Genomic DNA, 25,069 nt, shown 5'->3' with positions numbered 1-25,069 from the left:
GGATGTTGTGCAATGGCAACAACCAAGTGTTTTGGCTGCCACTTCAGAGATCTTGTGTGATTACCACTTTTTGGAAGAAATTTTTAGATTCTATGGTGCTTGAAGGAGGCTTTTGATTTTGAGGGTTTTTAATTTTGTCAAAGATTTGAGCCTTTCCGGGCAGTTTTCCACCTGAAGAATGATCAGCAGATGGGTCCCATCCTTTCTTAGCTACTGTGCCTGTACCCAGTGAACTGTGGGTTTTGAATGGCAGATGCTTAAAAGTGGACCAGAGTTTGCTTCCAAGCCATATGTGCAGTTATTGCCATCCGTGAGCAAACTTCACACACACGATGCATCCTTCCATCCTTGTTACAAAGGAAACTGAAGAAAAAAATTTGTCCACAGTGTAGCCAAGAAGCTCAGAGGAAGATAAATGACACTAAATATGCAGCAGTGTTTAACTGTACTTGATTTTATGTTCCCTGTTATACATAAGACTGGCATTCAGAGGATATGTTGAATTTACCTACTGCTGAAAAATTTCACTGGATGCCTCTCACTGTGGAAAACATTGCCATAATCTGTGGAAAACTTAAAATTTAAGATTCTTAATTACCTTTCAAATTACAAGAGAAGACCCAGGGCTACACAGTCCTTCAGGGGACAATTAGACCAGTAGAGAAACCTTAATATCCAAGTAAAAACAATAACAATTACTGCATCATTAATGGTAATGTTTAATACTAATGTTTAAGCACTTCAATAGTGATTGCAATTTAAAGTCATTTAAGAACTCATTTAAATCCTTTATTCCAACCCCACATAGTTATTCATTTAATTATTATTCCAAGTTTTCAGATATAGAAAGAGGGCTGTGTGCTTTTGAACATCTATTTTAGATATGTTTCTTTCTTCCCTTTTTTTCTTCCTTCTTTCCTCCCATCTTTCCTTCTTTCTTTTTTCCATTCCTTTCTTCCTTCCTTGTTTCCTTCCCTTATTTCTACATTGACACACATTCTTACAAATGTGTATTTTAATGCTATGCAATAATACATTATATTGTGATCATTTTAATACTTGACTATGACATACCTTAAAGATACAATCCTGTCCTCTCATGTCTTCCTTCTTTCCTCCTCCAGGGTTTCATTCCCATCCTCAATTCTCCCCCATCTGCTTCCATATGGTTTTTGTTGTTGTTAGCCTAGATCACCTACACAGCAAAAAGCATTTGATAATTGTCTTTCTGAGATTAGCTTATTTCCCTTCTTTTATTGTGGGCTTGTATGTAGATATTCATTTTTATAACCTTTCATTTGATGATGAGTACTCAGGCTGATTTCACAACTTAGTTAATGTGAATAAGAACATAATAAAAAGTGACTGCTCATTGTATGCCAACTAACTCGTAAGAGTCATGCTGGGATTATATGGCATAATATGGTGTATGGTATAATATGGTTATTTAGACTTTTGAAGAATCGTCACAGTGATTTCCATAATAGGTTGATGGTTATACCTCCACTATCAACAGGTATGCCATAGAATCTCAGTATTGTTTGTTGCTGTTTGGATTCATTTGATGAAAGCCATTCTCACAAGGTGAGATGGTCTCTCTCTCTCTCTCTCTCTCTCTCTCTCTCTCTCTCTCTCTCTCTCTCTCTCTCTCTCTCTCTTATGTATGTATGTATATATATATACACACACAGATATATACATACATATATATGTATATATTTAGCCAGTCCTAGAGCTTGAGCTTAGGGACTGAGTACTCTCCTTGGACTTTCTCAAGGGTACAGACCTGTCACTTGAGCCTCAGCACCACTTCCAGCTTTTTCTATGTATGTGGTATGAAGGAATCGAACCCGGGTCTTCATGCATGCTAGGCAAGTACTCTACCACTAGGCCAAACTCCTGGCCTTCAACATGTTTTTGATTATCATTCTCTGATGACTAGTGACAATGAATATTCACATACTTTTGGCCATTTGTGCTTCTTTGGAGGCCTACTTTTCCAGCTCATTTGCCCATTTAGAGATTTGATTATTTCTTGTTTTTTCTTTAAATTTTTAAGTTCTTTCCATATTGTAGAGAGCAACCCTATGACAAAGAAATATGTGGACAAGGTTTTCTCCCTTTCTGTAAGCTGTCCCTACTTCCTGGTCATCATTTCCTTTACTATGAGCAAAAGTTTTTCATTTGATACAATTTTGTTAATTCTTGTTATTATTCACTGAGAAATTAGAGTTATAATTCAAGACATCATTGCCTATACCCTGCATATTGAACTATCTTGTTTTTCTACATCCTGTGTTTTATTCTTTTTTATTGTCAAGGTAATGTATAGAGGAGTTACAGTTATATTCATCAGGTAGTAGGAGCATTACTTCTCCCACATTGGTACCCTCTTCTTATGTTTTTGTCCCCATTTCCCTTCCCCAATCCCCTCCCAATCATCATGTTTATGTTTTTGTTTACATTTTATTTTTGTTTTTTGCCAGTCCTGGGCTTGGGCTCAGCGCCTGAGCACTGGCCTTGGATTTCCCCAAGACTAGCACTCTACACTTGAGCCACAGCACCATTTCTGGCTTTTTTCTATGTATGTGGTACAGAGGAATCAAACCCAGGTCTTTGTGCTTGATAATCAAGCACTCTACCACTACCCCAAACTCCTGGAGCCCCCAATCATCTTTTTTCCCCTCTTCCCTTTCCAATTTCAAATAAACAAACAAATGTATATACAATATACCAGATAACAAAGTCAGATACAGTAACAATATGAGGTTTGAAATATCTTTTCTATGAATTCTTATAGAAGTTTTAAACTTTCAAACAATATATTGAGAATTTTAATTCACTTCTCACAGATTTTTGTACAGGTCAAGAAATAGGGATTTCGTTTCAGTCTTCTTTGCATAGATAAAATTTTTAGTTTTCACAACACTGTTAAAGACACCCTTTTATTCCTCCAATATGTTTTTCTTCTAAAATATTATATTGGCATATATTAATTATATCAAGATATAAATGGATATATTGTATTTCGATCATATTCAATTTTCTCCTACCACTCTCTTCTTTTTCCTTGACTCTCCTTTGTGGACAATCAAACTGTTTAGGTTTATTTCTGGGTCCTCTATTCTATTCCATTAGTCTACATGTCTAAATTTGAACCAGTACCATGCTGACTATGAGTTATGGTCCTACAGCATAATTTGAAATCAAGTATTGTAATACTCTTCTTGTTCAAAATTGCTTTGGAAATTTAGTTTTATATGCAACCATATGAATTTTGGGACTTTCTTCCATTTATTTTTAAAATTTAATTTAATTTGTCAGGGTAATGTATAGAGAGGTTACAATTACATTTATCAGGTAGTGAGTGCATTACTTCTCACAGATTGATACCACTTCTCATGTTTTTGCCCTCCGTTCCCCCACCCACCCCTCCCAATCATCTTATTTTCCCCCTTCCCTTCCCTCTTTCAAATAAAGAAATAAACATATATACAATGCACCAGATAACAAAGTCAGATACAGTAACCACACGAGATTAACCAAAGGGTAAAAAAGAGAAAAGAAATAACTGCACATAGTACATTGAGAACAAAAATTGCAAAAAAAAAATCACTAGAAGGTTGACATTACATTGAATTTGTAGATAACTTTCTGTAAAATGGCTATTTTTACAATATTAATTCTACCTTTTCAACTTTAAATACCTTCCTCATTTCCTTCAGTATTTTATAGATTTCACATTGAAAGTCTTTAGCCTTTTGGTTGAGTTTATTCCTGTGTATTTTAATATTTTGAGCATAGCCTAGTGGTAGAGTACTTACCTAGCAGTCACGAAGCCCTAGGTTCGATTCCTCAGTACCACATACTCAGAAAAAGCAAAAAGTGGAACTGTGGCTCAAGTGGCAGAGCACTAGCCTTGAGCAAAAGTGTTCAAGGACAGTGTCCAATTCCTGAGTTCAAGATACAGGTCTGGAAAAAAGAACTTGTTTTTGAAATCAATAAAATGAGACTTGTTTGTTGATTTTTTTAATATGTTAATTATTGGTGCACCAAAAAGTTGTTGATTGATATCTTGCTACTTTTCTGAAAATGTTTATTCAAACTAAATGGTTTTTGGATGAGGTTTTAAGATTTTGATTTAGAGGACCATATCATCTATGAATACAACACACTAGAGATAACTTGACTTTTTATTTGTGAAAGGGGATGTTTTATTTTCTGTAACAAAGGGAATCTGCTTCTACATATTATAAAACTAGAAAATAAAATGTAAAACCATTAATAATTTGGGAGGTTAGTTAAAAGCACAAATTTACATCTTCCCCTTATTTATTTCTACCTATTACTGAGCCTCTTCACAATTTGTTACTGTAGCTTTCATTACACAATGACCTAGACAATTTATATCACTTTCATTTCTTATTCTTGCATTTCTCCTCTGGCTAAGAGTTTTAGTCACTTTAATATTTATGCATAGGACGATGAACACAAATAAGAAAGAAGGAACATCCTTTTTTTATTCCTGGTTTTAGGAGACATGTTTTCAGGGTTTTTTTTTAACCCTTTAGTATGATACTGCTGTAAGCTTTACAAATATAGACTTTATTACTCAGGGGTATGATCCTTCCTAGTTTCTACAGGTTTTTAGCATGAAAGGAAGTTGAATTTTGTCAAAGCTTTTATTGTACCTTCTGTGGCTGAGGCTATTTTGTGCTATATTTAGTGATTAGCATATAGGAAACCATCATTGCATCTATAAAATAAGACAAACTTTATGGTAGATTATTATCTCCTAATGTGCTGATAAATTCAGTTTGCTAGTTTTTTATCGAGGTTTTTTGTCTATTCTTATGAAAATTGAACTTCAATTTTCTTCTTATGTCTTGATCTTATCTGGTTTTGGTATCAAGGCAATAAGGGTTGCTTAAAAGGAATTTAGGAAGTCTCTACACTTCTGATTTGTGCAATAGTTTAAGGAAGGCTCATGTTTAGTTTTTCTTCAAAGGACTGAGAGATTTCAAAAATGAATCTGTTTCATCCTTGAATTTTCTTTGTTGGAATACTATTTTTTGCTCCTTTGGTCACATTTTTTGTTACTGATCTGTTTATGTTGTTCATACATTTTTGGTACAATTTTAGTTAATCATATATATTTAGATTTTCTCTTCATTTCTGTATTTTCTAATTTACTCAACGTAAGCTGCCAAAATGCTTCCTTAACAATACTCCTTTGAATTTCATCGATGCTATCACAATCACCTCTTGTAAGTGTGTTATTAATCTGAGTCTTCTTTTCCTTTGGCTGAGAGTTTGTTGACTTACTTAAGTCTTATTAAGAGCCAACTCTGTTTCATTGGGTTTCTGTATTGCTATTTTCATCCCCATTTCACTAATTTACATTCTAAAATTCATTATTTCTCCCCTTCTCCTACTTTTTGATTTAAGGTCTCTGAGTTTTTAAATTTTAATTTTAATTAGAGTGACTTAATAATACCATGGTTTACATTTTACTATAGCTGCATATAGTGTGTTTTGAGCACACCTCACTAGCTCCATAATATTCCTAAACTCAGCTTATCTTTTCCCATTTTCAGACAATGTTTGATAGTTTTAGCAAGTTGTGTTCATATGAATATATGTAAAGTACTTCCATTTTGTTCACTTTCAGAATCTTTTTCTTTCTACTACCCTTCTCCTGCTGATTCACCCCATCCAGTCCAAATTTTTCATTCATCCCATAATCATCATTATTATTTTAGATCTAAATTCCCCAAATGAGTGAAGGCATGTGATACTTGAATTTTTTGAACTTAACTTGATAAACATGATGATCTTCACTTCCATCCATTTTTCTGCAAATGACATAATTTCTTCTTACTTTTGTCTAAGAAATATAAATATTGTGGATTTCTAAAATATTAGTTAAAACTAGGTAGTAGCGAAATTTTTATATCTTGTTTTTTTCACTAATGTAGGGAATAGGGGTTGGTTTGTTTTTGTTTGTTTTTTTGTTTTGTTTTGTTTTGTTTTGCCAATCCTGGGCTTGAGCTCAGGGCCTGAGCACTGTCCTTGGACTTTCTCAAGGCTAGAGCTCTACCACTTGAGCCTCAGCACCACTTCCGGCTTTTTTCTATGTATGTGGTACCGAGGAATCAAACCCGGGTCTTCGTGCATGCTAGGCAAGCACTCAACCACTAGGCCAAACTCCCGGCGGGGGGGGGGGGGGGGGTTGTGTCTTTGTAGTCAAACATTAACCTTTAATGCTGAGTTCATTCCCCGCTCTTCTCAGCTTAGCTTCAAAAGTTATCACGGGTGATTAGCCACATCCTTGAGTTTATGGAAATCCCTAATTAAAAGCTTTCATTATTACAGCTCCCATATCTTTAAAATAGTATAGGATCAAAAATGAGTTATGTGTCATAGAAATATTTTAGTTAATAAGGGTAGTAAAGGAAAAAAGTAGGGGGATAACACTAATGAATAATACAAAGCATATGGTTTTACATGGCAGGAAGGAATGGTGGCTTGGCTTAATAGAAGAGATTAATGGTAAAGTAGAAGATAGAAAACAATCTAACTCATGTGATCTTGATAAAGAGCAGAAAGAGAAATGAAAACAGTTAAACAGGTTAATGCCCACACAAAAATATTTACACAACAAGAATGATTATCATAGGTATTTACCTGATAGGAATATAAGGTTTGGGAGCCTATGGCTCACACCTGTAACTGTAGCTATTTAGGAGCCTGAGATCTAGCTAGGAAGGAAATACTATGAGACTCCCCAAGGAAACCAAAAAGCTGGAAGTAGAGCTATGACTAAAGTGAGCATTGAGCATAAAAGCTCAACAACAGTACCTAAATCCTGATTTCAAGTCTCTGAACTGGTACTGGTACTGGTACTGGTACACACACACACACACACAGAGAGAGAGAGAGAGAGAGAGAGAGAGAGAGAGAGAGAGAGAGAGAGAGAGAGAGAGAGAGAGAGAGAGAGAGAGAGACAGAGAGAGAGAGAGACAGAGAGAGAGAGAGAGACAGAGAGAGAGAGAGAGAGAGACAGAGAGAGAGAGAGAGAGAGAGAGAGAGAGAGAGAGAGAGAGAGAGAAGTCAACAGAAACACAAAGACAGAAAGACAGAGACAGAGAATATAAAAACAAAAATGGATTACAAAAGGGACAATAGAAATAGGGGAAAACGTAACTCAAAAAGTAGTTCTAGGGAATCTTAAAAGAGAAAGGGTAATAGGAAAGAGGTAAATACAAGGTTTTAGGTTGAATACTAAAATGATAGGTGGTCTGTTTCACATACAATGACTACAAGTAAAAGAGGAAAACAGAACTTAAAATGAAATGGGAGAGTAGAAAATTACCCAAACCAAAAATAATATAAAAAACTAATCCGAATGCTTGAATAACAAAGCAAAGCAATCAACACAAACTAGTGTCAAAAACAAGCCTCTATAAAACTAAATGAGAAGACTAAGAAAGATGGAGAATGTACAAGAAGTGTTTCATGGCATGTGTGAAAATAAAACAATGAAAACTAATCTGTTGACTTTGTTTAAGAAGGAGGAGTAGAAAAGGAGAGAATAGATGGAGTGGGGTTGCCTAGGGTGCATTGTATCTAGTGTGGAAATGTCACAAAGAAACCTTCCATGTATAGCTAATGAATGCTATGACAAAACTAGAAGCAAAACAAAATTAGCATTTTCATTTCCTTTCCTATTCACTCCACTTCTGAGTCCTTTAAATCAATAGATGGCAGTCTAGAGACTTGGCTCTGGAACACTATTTGTGTTCCAAAGTGAGGGAGTTTGTGGAAACCCAGATATAATCACTACCTTAGGTTTCTAGGGTCTTGGTCCTCAACTAGCCATTCCCATACAGTTCCTACTAAACTAGTAAATTGTTTTTCCAATTCCCTGGCAGCAACTGTTTCCTGAATCAGATGCATGCAGCGCAGCCGCACTCAAAGCTAATAGTGTGCCTGCTGCCAGTCTCCCCCAGATGGAGCTACAGTAACAGTACCCAGGTCCTGTCTTGTACAGAATTTCAGTCGGGGTACATAGCATGTGAAATTAGGGTCTGTGAGATCACAGCAATGCCCACACTTCCAGAGGCAGTGCCAGGGCCTCTGTGCATGTAGTCTGTGGATACACTGACTGGTTATCTACACCTCCAGGGATGTTGGTGAGACCAAATCTGGTTTGTCACCAGCACTTTCTTAGAAGTTGTACAGGGCATGAGTGTTAGATTAGCAATTGAATTAGATGTGTTCCTGTGGAAGAATGCTAGGTTTTGTCACTCTGTGATATCTTCCTCTCTCTGAAATTTAATGCATGCACCCACAGCTAAAAAAGTTCACTCTTAGAATTATTTTTCTTGTGCCACAAAGGTTCTGGCAAATTGCATTGTCGTTTTCATTTGATTATGACAAGTTTTTTATTCCTCCATGATCAGTGACGTACTGATCATTTAAAAGTTTGTCTAGGAGCTGGGAGGTTAGCCTAGTAGTAGAGTGCTTGCCTAGCATGCACAAAAACCTGGGTTCAATCCCTTCATACCACAAACACAGAAAAAGCCAGAAGTGGTGCTATGGCTCAAGTGTTAGAGCTCTATCCTTGAGGAAGCCCAAAGACAGTGCTCAGCCTGTGAGTTCAAGCCCAGGACTGGCAAAAAAGAAGAGTTTATATTCTGCAGTTTCTCTTGATGTTGATTTCTATTTTTCTTTCATTAATACCTGGTAAATTTAAAAAAAAAAACTCCAATTTTTACTACCTTGTGCCTAAACTGTGATCCATGTTGGAGAAATCCCAATAGGTTGCTGAAATCAATGTGCATTTTGCAGTTGCTGGATGCTACATTCTGTAGATATCTGTAAAGACCATTTGATTTAAGGAAAAGTTTAATTTGAAGCTTCTTTGTTGATCCTATATATGGACAATCTATTGAACAAAGCACCATGAGGCTGCTATTGTTCATGTTTGAAACTACCTGTCCCTCCATATTAGATGTATTTATTTTATGAAACAATACACAAATAATGGGTGCAGTATACTTATGTTATCCTGTCTTCTTTATGGATTCTTCATTATTATGTAGTCTTTTTTTAGCCCTTCTGACTGATTTGAACTTGATGTCTGCTTTTTCAGATTACATTCAGGTTCTGTTTGCTTGTAGCATAATTTTATCCTTTCCTTTTAGTTGGAATATGTCTTTGATAGTGAGATGATTTACTTATAGATAATAAGTAAATCATGATTTACTTACTTTGGATCTTGATTTTTCAATACAATGTTTTTTGGTTTTTGTTTTTTTCATAGAGTTTATTGTAATTAATAAAAGGGTTACATTATATTCACTAGATAGAAGATGCATTACTTCACATACATTGATACCCTTTCTCATGTCTTGGTCCCCATTTCCCTCCCCCCACCCCTGCCCCTCATCTTGTTTTCCTCCCTTCCCTACCCACTTCAGACTTCAATAGCCAAATACACATATATACAATATATCAGATAACCAAGTGAAATACTGTAACAATATGAGATAACCAAGGGACAACAAAAGCGATGAGAGATAACATAGTACATTAAAGACAACAATCACTCATTATATGGCTTTTGTTTCTATAACCTGTAGGTTCTTTTCATTCTATATGGCCTTAAGTATCTAGGTTTTGTTCTATTGTAAATCTCTGCTAGGATAGCCCAAGGTTTCAATCCAATGTTTTTATTTTATTATTTTTTTTTGCCAGTCCTGAGCTTGAGCTCAGGGCCTGAGCACTCTCCTTGGATTTTCTCACGGCTAGAGCTCTACCACTTGAGCCTCAGCACCACTTCCGGCTTTTTTTCTATATGTGGTACCCAGGAATCGAACCCGGGTCTTCATGCATGCTAGGCAAGCACTTTAACCACTAGGCCAAACTTCCGGCCCTCCAATGTTTTTAACATTGCATTTTCTTAATTGGAAAGCTAAGACCATATAAATTTAGAGTTATTATTGAGAGGTTTGTACTATTATTTTTCCTTCATGTCTTAGAGGGGAAGCTGAGGTATTTAATTAGTCATCTTTGAAAAAGAAACTGGCACCTAGGATAGTTTTGCAAGATATGAGGAAATGTCAGTGGGTTTCTTCTGCAGTGCTGGCTGCCATGCAGGAACAATTGCCACAAACTAAATCTAAAGCTTCTGAGAACAATGGTTGTATCTGAGGGACCAAAACATGTTATCACAACCAAGTCTCTTTTCATACTTTATTCTAGATTCCCACCCTATGTAGGCCAGATGCTTTTAAGGTTCCCAGATTTGCATCCATTATCTTTAGGAACCTAAGCTGTAAACCCACTGGATCAAACCAAATCTCATGCCTATCTTTAATCTATTCTTCGGTCTAGTAGTGTGAAATCAACTAGTTGCCATGGCTTACGACATTGTCTCCCTTCTAGATACAGAGGTAGAATCTAAAGTCTTCCACATTAAGCCATGTGAGAGTTGATGAGAAACAACAGGCTACTAAAAGAAGAGATATGGATATTGGCCAGGCAATAACAAGATGACCTTTTAAAAATAGACTGGAAGTTATTCCTTCTTCCTAATGTGGCCATGGATAAGAGAAAGAAAACGCATGACAGTATTCCAAGGTCATCATTTGGAGGAATTAAATTATTGTGATCAGATGCTTAGAGAAAACTAGAATTTGTTAATATTTCTTGAAATTGAAAAATGAATCAGGGAATGAACCATACACTTATTTCAGCTTGATTTGCTTAATTTATTCATAAAGGCCATTATAAAATATGTACCAGAAAGGGGAGAAGCTGCTCCTTGTGCTATAATTAAGCAAATCTGCTAGCAAAATTGATTTTTTTATTTTTCTGTGTGGGAAAAAATGCATCAGGGTGTAATTAATTGTGGACAGATTTTTTTTTTTCATTCTCGAGATCTAAATGTAGATAATTGATTGCTTCCCATTGAATTCAGTTAAATGGATCTAGTGAACTCAGCTAGCAAGTATTGCTTTCCTACTAGGCAACTACAAGATAAAACAATATTATGAAAGTACTTCTGTGTTAGGAAGTACTTTGTTAGGAGAAGTACTATGTTAGGGAAAGAATCGGAGAGGGCATGAAAATGAAGAGAAGGAAAGCAAAATGAAAGAATAAAAAACCTTGGTAGTGCTGGAATACTACAAGCAGTCAACAAAACACTTATTAGTTCCTACTGTCTGATGATTTGTTATTAGATAAGTCAACAGGTATGAGACCATAAGCCCAGTTTTTCAGGATGTTGGCTCTTAACTTCTATGCATGTTACTTTTGTTTCTTTTCTTGTTACTCATAGTCTTTACTGAGCATCCGAGGTTCCCTTTTCTCTCCAAGACGCAACAGTAGGGCGAGCCTTTTCAGTTTCCGAGGTCGAACCAGGGACATTGGTTCTGAGAATGACTTTGCCGATGATGAGCACAGCACCTTTGAGGACAATGACAGCAGAAGAGACTCTCTATTTGTGCCGCACAAACACGGCGAGCGGCGGCACAGCAACGTGAGCCAAGCCAGTCGAGCCTCCAGAGTTGTTCCCATTCTACCTATGAACGGGAAGATGCACAGCGCTGTGGACTGCAATGGCGTGGTCTCCCTCGTCGGAGGTCCCTCTGCACTCACTTCTCCTGTTGGGCAGCTCCTGCCAGAGGTGAGGCCAATTCAACGTGCCGCTGATGGGATGAAAGGAAGTGGTAGGCCGCTGCAGGCAGAGTTGCTGATTTTTAATTTCCACCACTAAGAATTTCTGGAGTCTATTGTTCAAAGGTTGGAATGGGATTTTTGTATGTATGCATTTATCCTCAACATCTGTGAGTTAAAAACCAAGGATAAGTCTTAGAAATAATTGTAAATATTCTGTCATCGTAATTAATACAATTTCAAATTTACCAAAAAGCAAAGCATCAATTTATCAAGCATAACATGTAATTAATGCAATTTAATTAAATGCATGAAAGTTAGTATGTACAATTGATATAAATAACTTTGGAGGTTGTCTGATAACTTTAGTTACACTTTCAATTAAAAAAAAAATACTCAACTAAGGGAGCAGGGGTTTGGCCTAGTGACAGAGTGCGTGCCTACCGTGCAGGTTCCATTCCTCAGTACCACAGACATAGAAAAAGTCACAAGTATTGCTGTGGCACAAGTGGTGAAGCTCAGCCTTTGAGATAGCCCAAGAACAGTTCTCAGACCCTCAGTTTAAGACTCAGGACTGGCAAAAAAAAAATATACACACCTTAAAGACCGACAACATAGAAATCTCATTTTAAATGAAAACATGATATTCCCACTAGCAGCAAATACTATTATTATTGACTCTAAATCCCATAATGAACCCTTCACTCTCTTTTCAGGTCACAGTGTTGTAAAACTTTAGCATCTATTCAAATGACCCATGAACTTATTTTTACATATTAAATTTATACTCAACAGAAGTTACTTAGAAAGTACTTGGTGCAACCACATATTGCTATGTTTGGGGGTTTTGTTTTGCTTTGTTTTTGATTTTTGTCGAATGTGGACTTGAACTTTGGGCCTGGGTGCTGTCCCTGAGTTTTTCTGCTCAAGTTTTACCACTTTGAGCAACAACACCATTCTCCTTCTCATGTTTTTCTTTAGCAGTCATCACACCAGAGGTCTTAAATTCAGTAAACTATGATGATCACTCATCTTGATAAATGCTAACTAAATATAAGACCAAAAATCTACAATTCATTTATATAAATACAAAGTGAATGTCAGTCTGTTGTAAATTTTCAGAAATCAACATAAATGTCTCCTATCCCCTATTGGCAGAAGAGGTCTCAAAAGACTCCTGAGTTTAGACCCACAAAGAAAGGCTAATCTCCTCATTTTCCTCCTGCATTCTTGAGTCTCACTGGCAGATAGTTCATGAAGGCACTGAATTGCTGCAAAGCAGGAACTGAATGAAGTTGCCCAACAAATGAAACCAGCCATTAAACACTACAGAGGGGGATGAGAAAAGAAAGAAAACTGCAATAGACCAGCACCTAACTTCCAAATCACAACAGTGTCCCACACATTCCACACAAATTCTACTGGAAGAGTTAAATAAGAAGTTTTTGATGTTACCATTAGAGGCCTATTAATCTCTTATTGAAAAATAAGACAAATCAAAAGATACACATACACACACACACACACACACACACACACACACACACACACACACACACACCAGGATCACATAAAGCTCATCTTTTCTGTCTTTATATGATCCTTTTATTTTTTTCTTAATGTATTGCCTCTCTGCAAGATAAAATATTTAAAATTCTGCAAGTCTCTCCTTGTTTCATTTTACAAAGAGTTATTTCTCTCCAAATTAATTTTTTATATTTTTATTGTAATTAATAGAAGGGTTACATGATATTTGCCAGATAGAAGGTGCATTAATTCACATACATTGATACCCTTTCACATGTCTTGGTCCCCCCACACCTCTATCTTGGTTTTCCCCCTTCCCTATCCAATTTCAAATAACCAAATACAAATATATCCTATATATCAGATAACAAAGTGAGATACTGTAACAATATGAGATAACCAAGGGACAGCAAAAGAGATGAGAGATAACATAGTACCTTAAGGACAACAATCACTCATTATATGGCTTTTGTTTCTATATCCTAGAGGTCCTTTCATTTAGCGTCATACTATATGGCCTTATGTATCTAGGTTTTGCTCTATTGCAAATCTCTGCTAGTAGAGCCCAAGGTTTCTACTGATTATGACAAATGAGGGAAACCATTGAGCCTAAGTTCCTTTGAGTCTGGCTTACTTCACTTAATATGATTTTTTCTAAGTCTTTCCATTTCCTAACAAATGGGTCGATGTCATTTCCAAATTAATTTTTAATGCCTTCTTTACCTCACAGTTAATTTTAGGATTTCATGTATGGGTGTTTATCAACATTAATTATAATGATTTCAATGGAGTGGAGAAAGATTGGCTTAAAATATTCCCATATTGGGCTGGGAGCGTGGCCTAGTGGTAGAGTGCTTGCCCAGCATGCCTGAAGCAAGTATCACATACACAGAGAAAGCCAGAAATGGAGCTGTGGCTCAAGTGGTAAAACACTAGCTTTGATAAAGCTCAAGAACAGTGCCCAGGCCCTGAATTCAAGCCCTATGATTGGAAACAAATATTCCCATATTAGACAGATGTGAGTCAGAAAACAATGAAAGCAAGGTAAATTTCTCACATCATGTTATTGTGATGGTCAGGATGGATCAAAAGCACTCAAACTGTGTTTTTACAAATATTTCAAATACTATTGGAACTAAGAATAACTTCATATGTATTATGGACTCACACTTTCCTTCAAAAGACAAATTTTGCCCTTTGACCTGTGGCAATTAATTTCTTGATTGAAATCCAAATGTAGTCATAAATCCCTACCCAACTTAAAATCCTGGTGCTGATTGTAAAGTAGGAAAGTATCAACTATGATATATCTGTTTCATGTCAAATCCCCTGAATTGGTGTTGTCTTCAAGTTTCAGTGACAAGAATGGCCTATTCATGGATAGAAATTTGTTTTAAATATAACACATATAGTTATTTAATTTGAGTTTTGTCATTGGGGATGCTGAAAATTCTTATCTGTGTCTAACAAACAAAGTATTATATATCTGATATGTAGTTAAGGAGAACTATTACTGAATTATATGGGTAAACTAAATACTTTTTCAGATATGTATTTCCATGAGTGTTTGTCTGCAAAAAGCAAACAACTGAACCAGGAATACATTTTTTTGAAAGATTTTATTAACACTGATTTTTACATCATATTTCAAATGTCATCTTTTACAAACAAGTAGTCAAGAAGGGAATCTCTATATGCAATCACTGACACATAGATTTTACAACATAATTAAAATTAAGATGAGGGTTTGTATGTCATAGATTATGTCTATAGAGAATATATCCCATCATTTATGTCTATGTAGTTATGTTAATATCTCCCAGCCATTGTCCATTTTTTTACAAGCAGTATAATCCACCTGAGGCTATTAGGTTGACTACAATACTAAAACACATACCTATTTAACAGTAGCATGCTTCCTCCAGCCCAAAGCTCCAGCTGGGGAAGGGAGGTAGGGGATGGGAAAGTAAGATAGCCCACAGTTGCAAACCCAAGAAGACACTAAAACAAGAATGATTACAGCAGCATTCTGATGAGATGCTTACATCTGATAACACATAATTAACCTTTAGTCATGCAGCACCTTCCACAGAAATCTTTTGGGTTTTATTGTCATGAATAATAATGGCATTTTGTTGTCTGAATTTCTAATTTTTAGGGTACAACTACTGAGACTGAATTAAGAAAGAGACGATCCAGTTCTTACCATGTTTCCATGGATTTGCTGGAAGACCCTACATCAAGGCAACGAGCAATGAGTATAGCCAGCATTTTGACAAACACCATGGAAGGTATGTCAAAACTCTCATGCAATGTCTATTTACTGGTAATTTGGCAATGATTGAAAACCGCTTTCATGATTTCTGAAAAAAAATACATTCCAATTTATTACTATATCTTGATTACTTTTTACTAAATAAAAGCAAACATCATGTGTGCAACATAGATTACACTGTCTCTTATATATTTAGCTTCTAAGAAGCTGGTGAAAATTCAAGATACACTTGGAATTCTTTTATTGATTAAGTTCTAATCTTTTGAAATTTGTGTGCATGATAGTGAAAAAAGTGTATAAAATGAGTTTTATCATAATGACATTATTCCATTTGACTTGTATTTACTGCTGAAGAAGTACTTCATAAATCCATTGCTTTAACCAAGTGTTCAAAATTGAAACCAAGTGTTCAGAATTTTGTAGACCTACTTTTCTCTCTTTTGGATCAGAGCATTATGATACATCTGTTTCCTTTTTGTAGATTTTGTCTGAGTAGCTCACGTAGTGCTCAAAAGTCTGGATTTCACCATATAAAAACAAAAAGTTTGGGGACAGCTTACACTGTGATCATTTTCTGGTTCTGCCACATGTTGCATGTGCTCATTTATTATTTGAACTTTTGTTTCCTTACCAGTAAAATGCAGATAATGAGGCTTAGGCATAAAGTTGCTATAAGGAAGTAATAAGGCATTCTGTATAAAGAATGTATGTATTTGACATGCAGAAGACAGCAGATATATTTCATCATTGTTAATTATTCTCTTGTGCTATTTTTAATTCACATGTTTTGCCTCTCCCTGCCACAAGTGAATGCAAACAGTTGTCGACATCAACTACTTGGAAATCACTTTCATGTAAAATGTATTCTTTTCTGGCCTTTTGCCTATCTCTTCTATTTTGACCTATTTTCTCATCTTACTTTCATGTAAAATGTGCTCTATCTCTCCATCTTCTAACAACTCTACCTTGTACTACTTCCTATGTGTGAAAGTGTATATATGTGTGTGAGAGGGCCAACAGAGAGAGACACATACAGGGCAAGGGGAGAAGAAAAAGGTAAGAGAATTAAGACCAAATGTACAAAGAGAGTAAGAGTATGCATGCCTTTCTTGAAGTCATTTATCTTGAGATTGGGTAGATTCTTAGAATCATTTTTTCCAGTCTAAATATAAAGCTCCCATGATATTAATATCAGTGCCCAAAAGCATAAAACTCGTAGCCAGAAAAAAAGACATGTACTCTATAGATCACAGACTAGACAATGTTATAAAACCCAATTTCCATAATGTCCTACTACAGTGTCAGAAATCTTTTCACTGATTTCAATGAAATATTAAACTCGAGTACGTTCTTCTCCAACCTCACCTGCATTAGCTTGCACTCCTTCTTCACCCCCAGCTGCCAGTAGCTTGCTCCTCCCTATCCCTCCAGGTTAAATCTTTTGAAGATTCTCTGGTCTTCTGCTCCTTGCCATAGCAAAACCACTGAGAGGAAGCTGCCAGTGGTTCTGCTACCGATGTCAGCAGCATGTTTGCTCCCCCAAGCAGGAAGTAGAGAAGGAGACAGGGTAAGTCTAAATCAACAGTCATACTTTGCACTTCTGATAACATAAAGTTTGAGCTCACATAAGAAATTACTTTTTAAAATATCAAGCCATCGCAAGGTTGGACTTTCCCATGAATTAAGATATGGAATTCAAAATGAATACACACATCTCTTCCTCTATGGAAACACATTCATAGACTTAGGATACAAAGGGTATTCCAGGAGAGTGGATTATTTAGGAGACAATAGACTGATAGTGTTTTGTTTTTAATATCTGTAGATCTTATATGAGAGACAATGGCTCTATGTTTCTGTGAAAGACTATTTGATTATGTTTCATTTTGCTTTTCTTTAGTTACATAGAATAAAAATTGTGCTAAACCATTTGAACAGTAAGTTGGTTGGCAGCAATATTTAATGCATACCTGTATATTGACTTTGATACAGTTCTTTTCTATTCCTGATGTTGGTGGCGAGATTTCTTGTTTTTTATTACCTGTTTATATGAACAATTCTTTCTTCTTTGTTCTTTAGTTCATCTTCCCTTTTTGTGAACCCAGCTTGTTGATCCAGCTGTAAACTTTTATTTGTCTTCCTTTTAACTATAGCCAACTCTTCCTTGTTCAAAGAAATAAATAGTCTGGAGCTTAATGAAGCAGTCGTGGATAAGAAAACATGGATTGTCTGCTTCTTTCAATTTTTAATGCAAAATCATAAAGAAACACTTTCATCTTTGTGAAAGATGGTGGGTGGTGGTGTTAGTTAAAAGCACTGGAGAAATCAAGGTGAGCCTGGCAAAGCTATAAATTTAGCAGTGCATAATTCTCAGTGTGGGGAATCTACACAGGAAAAGAGCAGAGGTAACTGCAGTTCTCTATTCCATGCTTTGCTTTGCTCCAAAGTGCAAGGTTTTCTTTCTTTTTATTTTGTAATCAAATAATTGAATGATTTTATTTTGTAACTTGAAACAACTTTGTTCCAATTTTTCCTAGTGTTGAGATGAACACTGCCTGCTGATCTTCCCCTTTAAATTTCCTGTGATTTTCTTTCAGTGCTTATACCTTTGGCTTTTCTTTATCTCCTAATTCACAGCTAGTATGGACTCCGCAGTATATAGGCCAAGTGAGATTTTGCAGCTTCTCTTTAATTGCTAACTACAGATGATATTATTTCCTTTGTATCTTTGAGGTAGATATGCGATTATGTGGGAATAATAAAGCATTCATAAAGTACCTACTATGTAATAATTGTTTGTTTTTCCATGATTTACAACTCACATATTTTTTAAAATGGAAATAAGTTGTTCACTTGAAGAATTCCATGATCCAAGGAGATCATTGAACAATATACTTCTAATAGAATCAAACTAATGGATGAACAGCAAATCAATTTGATTGAGAGAAATGATATGATTTATAGCAAAATTGGTGGTGAATGTTTATTGGTGACCAAAAATCAGTGATCATGAGTCCCTATTTCACATACTTCTTCTACTGACGAAGTTCAATTTTTCATGAACTATGTCAGGAATTGAGGGACAGATGTTCAACTTATCACAACAGTAACCTGACTTAAATGAGCAGACTTGATTATAAAATGGGTGAAAAGAGAGAAAATCTTCCATCTATTTCTCTGTTAAGGAGTGATAACCCTGTGCTTAGCAGAGCAGGTAACAAGTTGTAGCAATAATATGGGCAGAAAACAACAAATTATACTTCTTTCCCACTCACGATTGTCTTAAGAGATCATCTTCACAAAAGAGGATTGTAGCCAGGCACAGGTGGCTCACACACCTGTAATCCCAGCTACTTGGGTGGCTGAGATCTGAGGACTACGGCTCAAAGCTAACCCAGGCAGAGAAATCTATGTGATGCTTATCTCCAATTAATCACGACAACTCTGGAAGTATGACTATGGCTAAAGTGGTAATGTGCTAGCATTGAGGAAGTAAAAATTCAGAAACAGTGCCCAAGCTCTAGGAATATCACAGGAAAAAGAAAAAGAAAAAAAAAGAAAGAGGAAAGTTGCAGATATTTTTATACCACCTAATTCTCCACAAGTTTTTTGCAATATTGAGCAAACACTTGTGTTTTGAAAGATCTATGGGTAACTATCTTCTTGATTGTTTCGTTAAAATGGTTTGTGAAACAATTTTAAATCTTTTTACATGAATTTCCATGCAGTGGGTTTCACACAAGAAGTATGTATTTCAGTGCATAATGATAAATGTATACCCTATAAATGTGCCAATTACATGTATATTCTATCTAGTCATTTCATATTTTATTGGTAGCATATGAACCTTATTTTGTGAAATGTTGATTTATGCTAATAATAATGACATAAGTTTCTAGGGCTAGACATTTCCTCTTACTTTGTGTCTTCCTATTAAATTGAGATATTTAAGAATGGACACCTTCTTAAGATTAATATGCAAATATAAAGTAAAAGTTAACATTAACATAAGACCTTGAAACTGAGACTGATACTACAAAATTTTTTTATTGTAATTAGTAAAAGGGTTACATGATATTTGCCGGATAGAAGGTGCATTAATTCACATACATTGATACCCTTTCACATGTCTTGGTACCCATTTCCCTCCCCCCACCCCCCCCCCACCCATCTTGGTTTTCCCCCCTTCCCTATCAAATTTCAAATAACCAAATACAAATAAATTCAATATATCAGATAACAAAGTGAGATACTGTAACAATATGAGATACCCAAGGGACAACAAAGGAGATGAGAGACAACATAGTACATTAAGGACAACAATCATTCGTTATATGTCTTTTGTTTCAAAATTTTTACATTTGGAAATTCCTAATTCAAAAAAAAACCAACCCTGGGATTCAACGTTAGTGATTAAGATGCTTAAATGCTCTTCTGAGAAGTAGCTGCTAACAAAACATTCACTTCTTGCTCTTTCTGAACACAGAAGATGTGAATGAACTCAAATCCTAGTATTTCTGTTGACCTGGTTGACAATGATCCACAAGTTTCACATTACAGAAAGAGTCTCAGAAACTATAAAGAGGACTAGCTTTCCTGTGCCTACACTTTATGGGACAGCAAACTTGTAGTTTTCTCTGACTCTCCCATCATAGTATCCAATAATGTTTTTGCACAATTTTATATTTTTTCAAAGAAAATATTTTTAAACCAAGCTCTACTATAATTAAAAAAGTAATCAGTTTTCATAAGTGTTCTAACATTTTTGTTCCAGAACTTGAAGAATCCAGACAGAAATGTCCACCATGCTGGTACAAGTTTGCTAACATGTGCTTGATCTGGGATTGCTGTAAACCATGGTTAAAAGTGAAGCATATCGTCAACCTGGTTGTGATGGATCCATTTGTGGACCTGGCCATCACTATCTGCATTGTCTTGAATACTCTCTTCATGGCCATGGAGCACTACCCAATGACGGAGCAGTTCAGCAATGTGCTGTCTGTTGGAAATCTGGTAAGATTCACTGCAAACTCACAATGGCCTTTGTTCAGTTACATGACACCCTCAGAAAAAGCACCCACTAATTGTCCTTGCTCACGATAAGAACAACACTTTAGAATCATTTTAAATAATAAATCCTGCCATCCTTAAGCAGAGCACGGTGATGCTGATATTCATTTGATATAGAATTACATTACACATTCTTATTTCTTACAAAGGTGATTATGGATCTGTGATAACAAACTCAGACATATCCCAAAGGAATTCAAGATATCTTCCTATAGGACATGTAAATTGTAAAATAGGTTAACTGTGGTATTATTCATGCAATATTTACAAATACCTGAAAAGGGATCCTTTAGGAAGAGAAACTGCTGTGAAGGATTATGATTTTCATTTATTCTAAAATTGTAGAAATTTATAAATCACAATTTTGCATGTATTTTTACTTGGAAATTTATACTAACATTTTATACAGGCCAAACATGAAAGTACATGCCTGTAATTCAAGGTACTGGAAAGGCAGAGACAAAAGCATTGCAGTTCAAGGCCAGCACAGGAAAAAAGTTATCCAGAACTATCCCAAAAAACAAGCTAGCCTTTTGGCAGTTATATAGATGTAGGTAGCTGGATTGCACTTGAAGGCTAGCCTGGAAAAAAAAAAAGCAAAAACAAAACCCATAAGATTCTATTTGAAAGACATCTAAAACAACAACAACAAAAAGTGGTAGAGAACTGCTTAGCAAGTGCAAGATCTTTAAGTTCAGACATTTCAATATGGCTAAAAATAGAAACCCTATGATAGAAATGAAAGTAAAATGATCATGTATAAAGAAACCAAATGAATAAAATCAGGAGATAAAAGTATATAATACTAGTCAGCATGGTAGCACACTCCTGTACTGCCAGCACTTAGAAGACTGAAATAGAAGGATTAGGGACTTGAGGTCAGCAAGGTCTTTTCTCAAATCAATAACCATATGCGTGTCTTTATAAATCTATATCTAGATATAGATCTGTATCTAGATATAGATATAGATATATAAAGAGAGAGAGACAGACAGACAGACTATATATGTATGTGTACATATAAATACAAATAAATAATAGCCAGTTGGTATGCTTAAGTTCATATCACATCACAATATGATACATGAGAACATAGAAAAGGATTTATAATGATCATAAATAATATATTCTTATTATAAATATAATTTTCTAGATTATAGTCATAAATAATATATTCTTAAATATAATATACATTCTATTCTTAACTGCCATATGTTTTTAATTATGTTTCAGATAGTTCTTACCTGAATTAGATGATAAAGTTAGTATGCATCCACCACTTATTTTGAATCTACTGGACTAGATGGCCAATATTAAATCCCTCTTCAAGAACACATGAACCCTGTGGTAGATACAGTGACTGTGTTTTATTACTTCAAAAACTGATCCTATGAGAAATTGATAAGGTCTTCCAGAAACTCTGAAAGTTTTGACAGGCTATAAAAACTATTTGAAAGACTGTTTAAAGCTGTAATTACAACTCATGGGAGCTTAAATAAGAAAGGGGGTCTTTATTAAGAAGGTTGCAACCCATGCCAAGGAGTCCTCGAGTATCTCCTATTCCTTCTTGTAAAGTTTCCAGGGTATCTGTTTTTACCTCAAGGTCTTCAATCCATTTGGAATTAATCCTATTGCAGGGATCCAACTTTAGTTTTCTGCTAGTGCTTAACCAATTCTGCTAGTACCATTTGGTAAAGAGGCTTTCTTCCATCCTATTTTTTTTGGCTCCCTTATCAAAGATGAGGGCCATAGGTCTGTAGTTTGGTTTCTGGGTCTTCAGTTCTATTTCATTGGTCCTCAGGCCTGTTCTTGTGTCAGTACCAAGCTGTTTTGGTTACTATAGCTCTGTAATAGAGTCTAAAGTTTGGTATTGATATTACTCTGGTGTTGTTTTTTTCTGCTAAGGGTTGTTTTTGCTATACAGAGTCTTTTATTATTCCATATAAATTTTTGGATTGCTTCCTCTATATCCTTGAAGAATGACATTGGGGTATTGATGAGTATTGCATTAAATTGGGAGCTAGCCCTCAACAGGATTTCCATTTACAAAATGTTAATTCTTCCAATCCAGGAGCATGGGAGGTTTTCTCACTTCCTCAGTTCTGCTTTAATTTCCTTTTTCAGGGTTTTAAAGTTTTCATCATACAGGTCCTTTACATATTTAGTGAACTTAATTCCTAATTAAAAATAACAACATCTTGTCATACAGAATAATGTCTGTCATAAATTTGGAGGTAGAAAATTATAAACAAAATATTTTTAAAATCCAAAAATACATAGATAAGTAATATATCTTTAAAAATTATTGTAGAGGTGATGAGCAGGAGGGTTAAGTTACATAAATCAGGTACTGAGTACATTTATTTTCTGTCACCCATCCCTCATTTTTCCACCTTACCCTTCACTCTTTTCTCCTCCCAAGTTGTAAATTTCATTCCCAACATAGTATCTAGTGAGCATCATTGTTGTATTAATTTACCCTTTGTCTTGTTGTTTCTATGATCTCCTTTCCCTTCTATAGATCAGATAAACTTATAGACAAGACAAAGGATACAAAAAACAAAAAATTATTTTTTATTGTAATTAATAAAAGGGTTACATGATATTTGCCAGATAGAAGGTGCATTAATTCACATACATTGATACCCTTTCACATGTCTTGGTACCCATTACCCTCCCCCCCACCCCCCTCCTGTCTTGGTTTTCCCCCCTTCCCTATCAAATTTCAAATAACCAAATACTAATAAATTCAATATATCAGGTAACAAAGTGAGATACTGTAACAATATGAGATACCCAAGGCACAGCAAAGGAGATGAGAGATAACATAGTACATTAAGGACAACAATCATTCATTATATGGCTTTTGTTTCAATATCCTGGAGGTCCTTTCAATTAGCTTCATACTATATGGCCTTATGTATCAAGATTTTGCTCTATTGCAGATCTCTGCTAGTAGAGCCCAAGGTTTCTACTGATTATGACAAATGAGGGAAACCATTGAGCCTATGTTCCTTTGAGTCTGGCTCAGTTCACTTAATATGATTTTTTCTAAGTCTTTCCATTTCCTAAGAAATGGGGCGATGTCATTTTTCTGACAGCAGCATAGAATTCCATTGTGTACAAATACCACAACTTGTTGATCCACTCATCAACTGAGGGACATCTAGGTTGGTTCCATATCTTTGCTATGGTGAATAGTGCTGCAATGAACATTATTGTGCTGGTGGATTTAGTATGTCCTTGTTTCTGGATGGTTGGGTAAATGCCAAGTAAAATAGAAATAACTGGAGACAGGGCATAATAAGAACCTCTTGTTTCCAATTTTTGCAGTTCATTTGGATATGCTTCATTATATATAGTATTGTCCACTTAGCAATTGGGCTGTTGTGATCCCCTCCTAAGAATATCAAAAACATATTGTGGTTATTACAAATGAGGGAAACCACGCAACCTACTTTTCTTTGGGCCTGGCTTGATTTTATTTCATATAAGATTTTTACAACCTTTCCATATCCTTGTGAATGGGGAAATGTCATTCATCTTTTTATTTTTTTTTATTTTTTTATTTTTTTGCCAGTCCTGGGCCTGAACTCTATCCTTGGACTTTCTCAAGGGTAGAGCTCTACCAGATGAGCCTCAGCACCACTTCCGGCTTTTTGCTATGTATGTGGGGTACCGAGGAATTGAACCCAGGTCTTCGTGCATGCTAGGCAAGCATTCTACCACTAGGCCAAACTCCCGGCCCCCATCATCCATCTTTTTAAAAAATAGGATTCCATAAGCTCCATGCTTTCCCTCATTTGTAATAATTAATATACATCTAAGATTCTCCCAGCAGAGGACCACAATAGGTCAAAAGCCATGTACATATGGCCATATAGGAGGCTAAGCAAAATGAACACGAGAATATGGAAACAAGAGTTTTATCTTCATGATTGTTGTTCTTAATGTTCCATGTGAAGTTATTTCTTTTCTCTTTTTTTCTTCTTTTTTCTCTCCTATGATTTATCTCAAATTGTTACTGTATCTGATTTTGTTACCTGGTATATTGTATATACATTTATTTGTTCATTTGAAATAGGGAAGGGAAGGGGGAAAACATGATGATTGGGAGGAAGTGGAGGGAGGGAAAATGGGAGAAAAACATGGGAAGGGGTATCAATATTCAAGAAGTAATGTACCCACTACCTGATGAAAATAACTGTAAACCCTCTATATATCACCCCAACAATAAAATACAAGTATTAAAAAAAAGATCTAACAACTGAAAAAGAATCCTTTCACATTAAAAAATCTATCAAGTCCATATATTTTGATAATAGGGAGAAACCCTAGGATCATCTCAACATATGTAGAAAAGGTATTTTTAAAAAATTCTCAACATTTGAAATATAGAATGATGCTGAATGAAAGGACTCCAGGGTATAGAAACGAAAGCCATATGAGTGATTGTTGTTTTTAATGTACTATGTTATCTCTCATCTCTTTTGCTGTCCCTCGGTTATCTCA

At 35.5% G+C, this 25,069-nt stretch overlaps 1 protein-coding gene across 3 annotated transcripts in view; it reads left to right on the top strand.

Moving 5' to 3' along the window:
• Scn2a (sodium voltage-gated channel alpha subunit 2) overlaps positions 1-25,069 on the top strand; it is a 141,531-nt gene that overhangs the window by 70,562 nt on the left and 45,900 nt on the right. For 2 of the 3 annotated variants that reach the window (XM_090342720.1, XM_090342719.1), the window contains exons 12-14: positions 11,348-11,695; positions 15,371-15,503; positions 20,262-20,500. In XM_090342720.1, coding sequence (XP_090198846.1) covers positions 11,348-11,695; positions 15,371-15,503; positions 20,262-20,500 — 720 coding nt within the window. Of the gene's footprint in view, positions 1-11,347; positions 11,696-15,370; positions 15,504-16,935; positions 17,055-20,261; positions 20,501-25,069 lie in introns of those variants that run through there. The other variant, XM_090342721.1, reaches the window with a different exon arrangement.

Source organism: Megascapheus bottae, chromosome 12 (genome assembly GCF_031878675.1).
Source record: "Megascapheus bottae isolate mThoBot1 chromosome 12, mThoBot2.hap1, whole genome shotgun sequence".
In the NCBI taxonomy this organism is placed as follows: Eukaryota; Metazoa; Chordata; class Mammalia; order Rodentia; family Geomyidae; genus Megascapheus; species Megascapheus bottae.
Note: the sequence above shows the minus strand (reverse complement) of the source record. Positions and strands in the feature narration are given on the sequence as shown.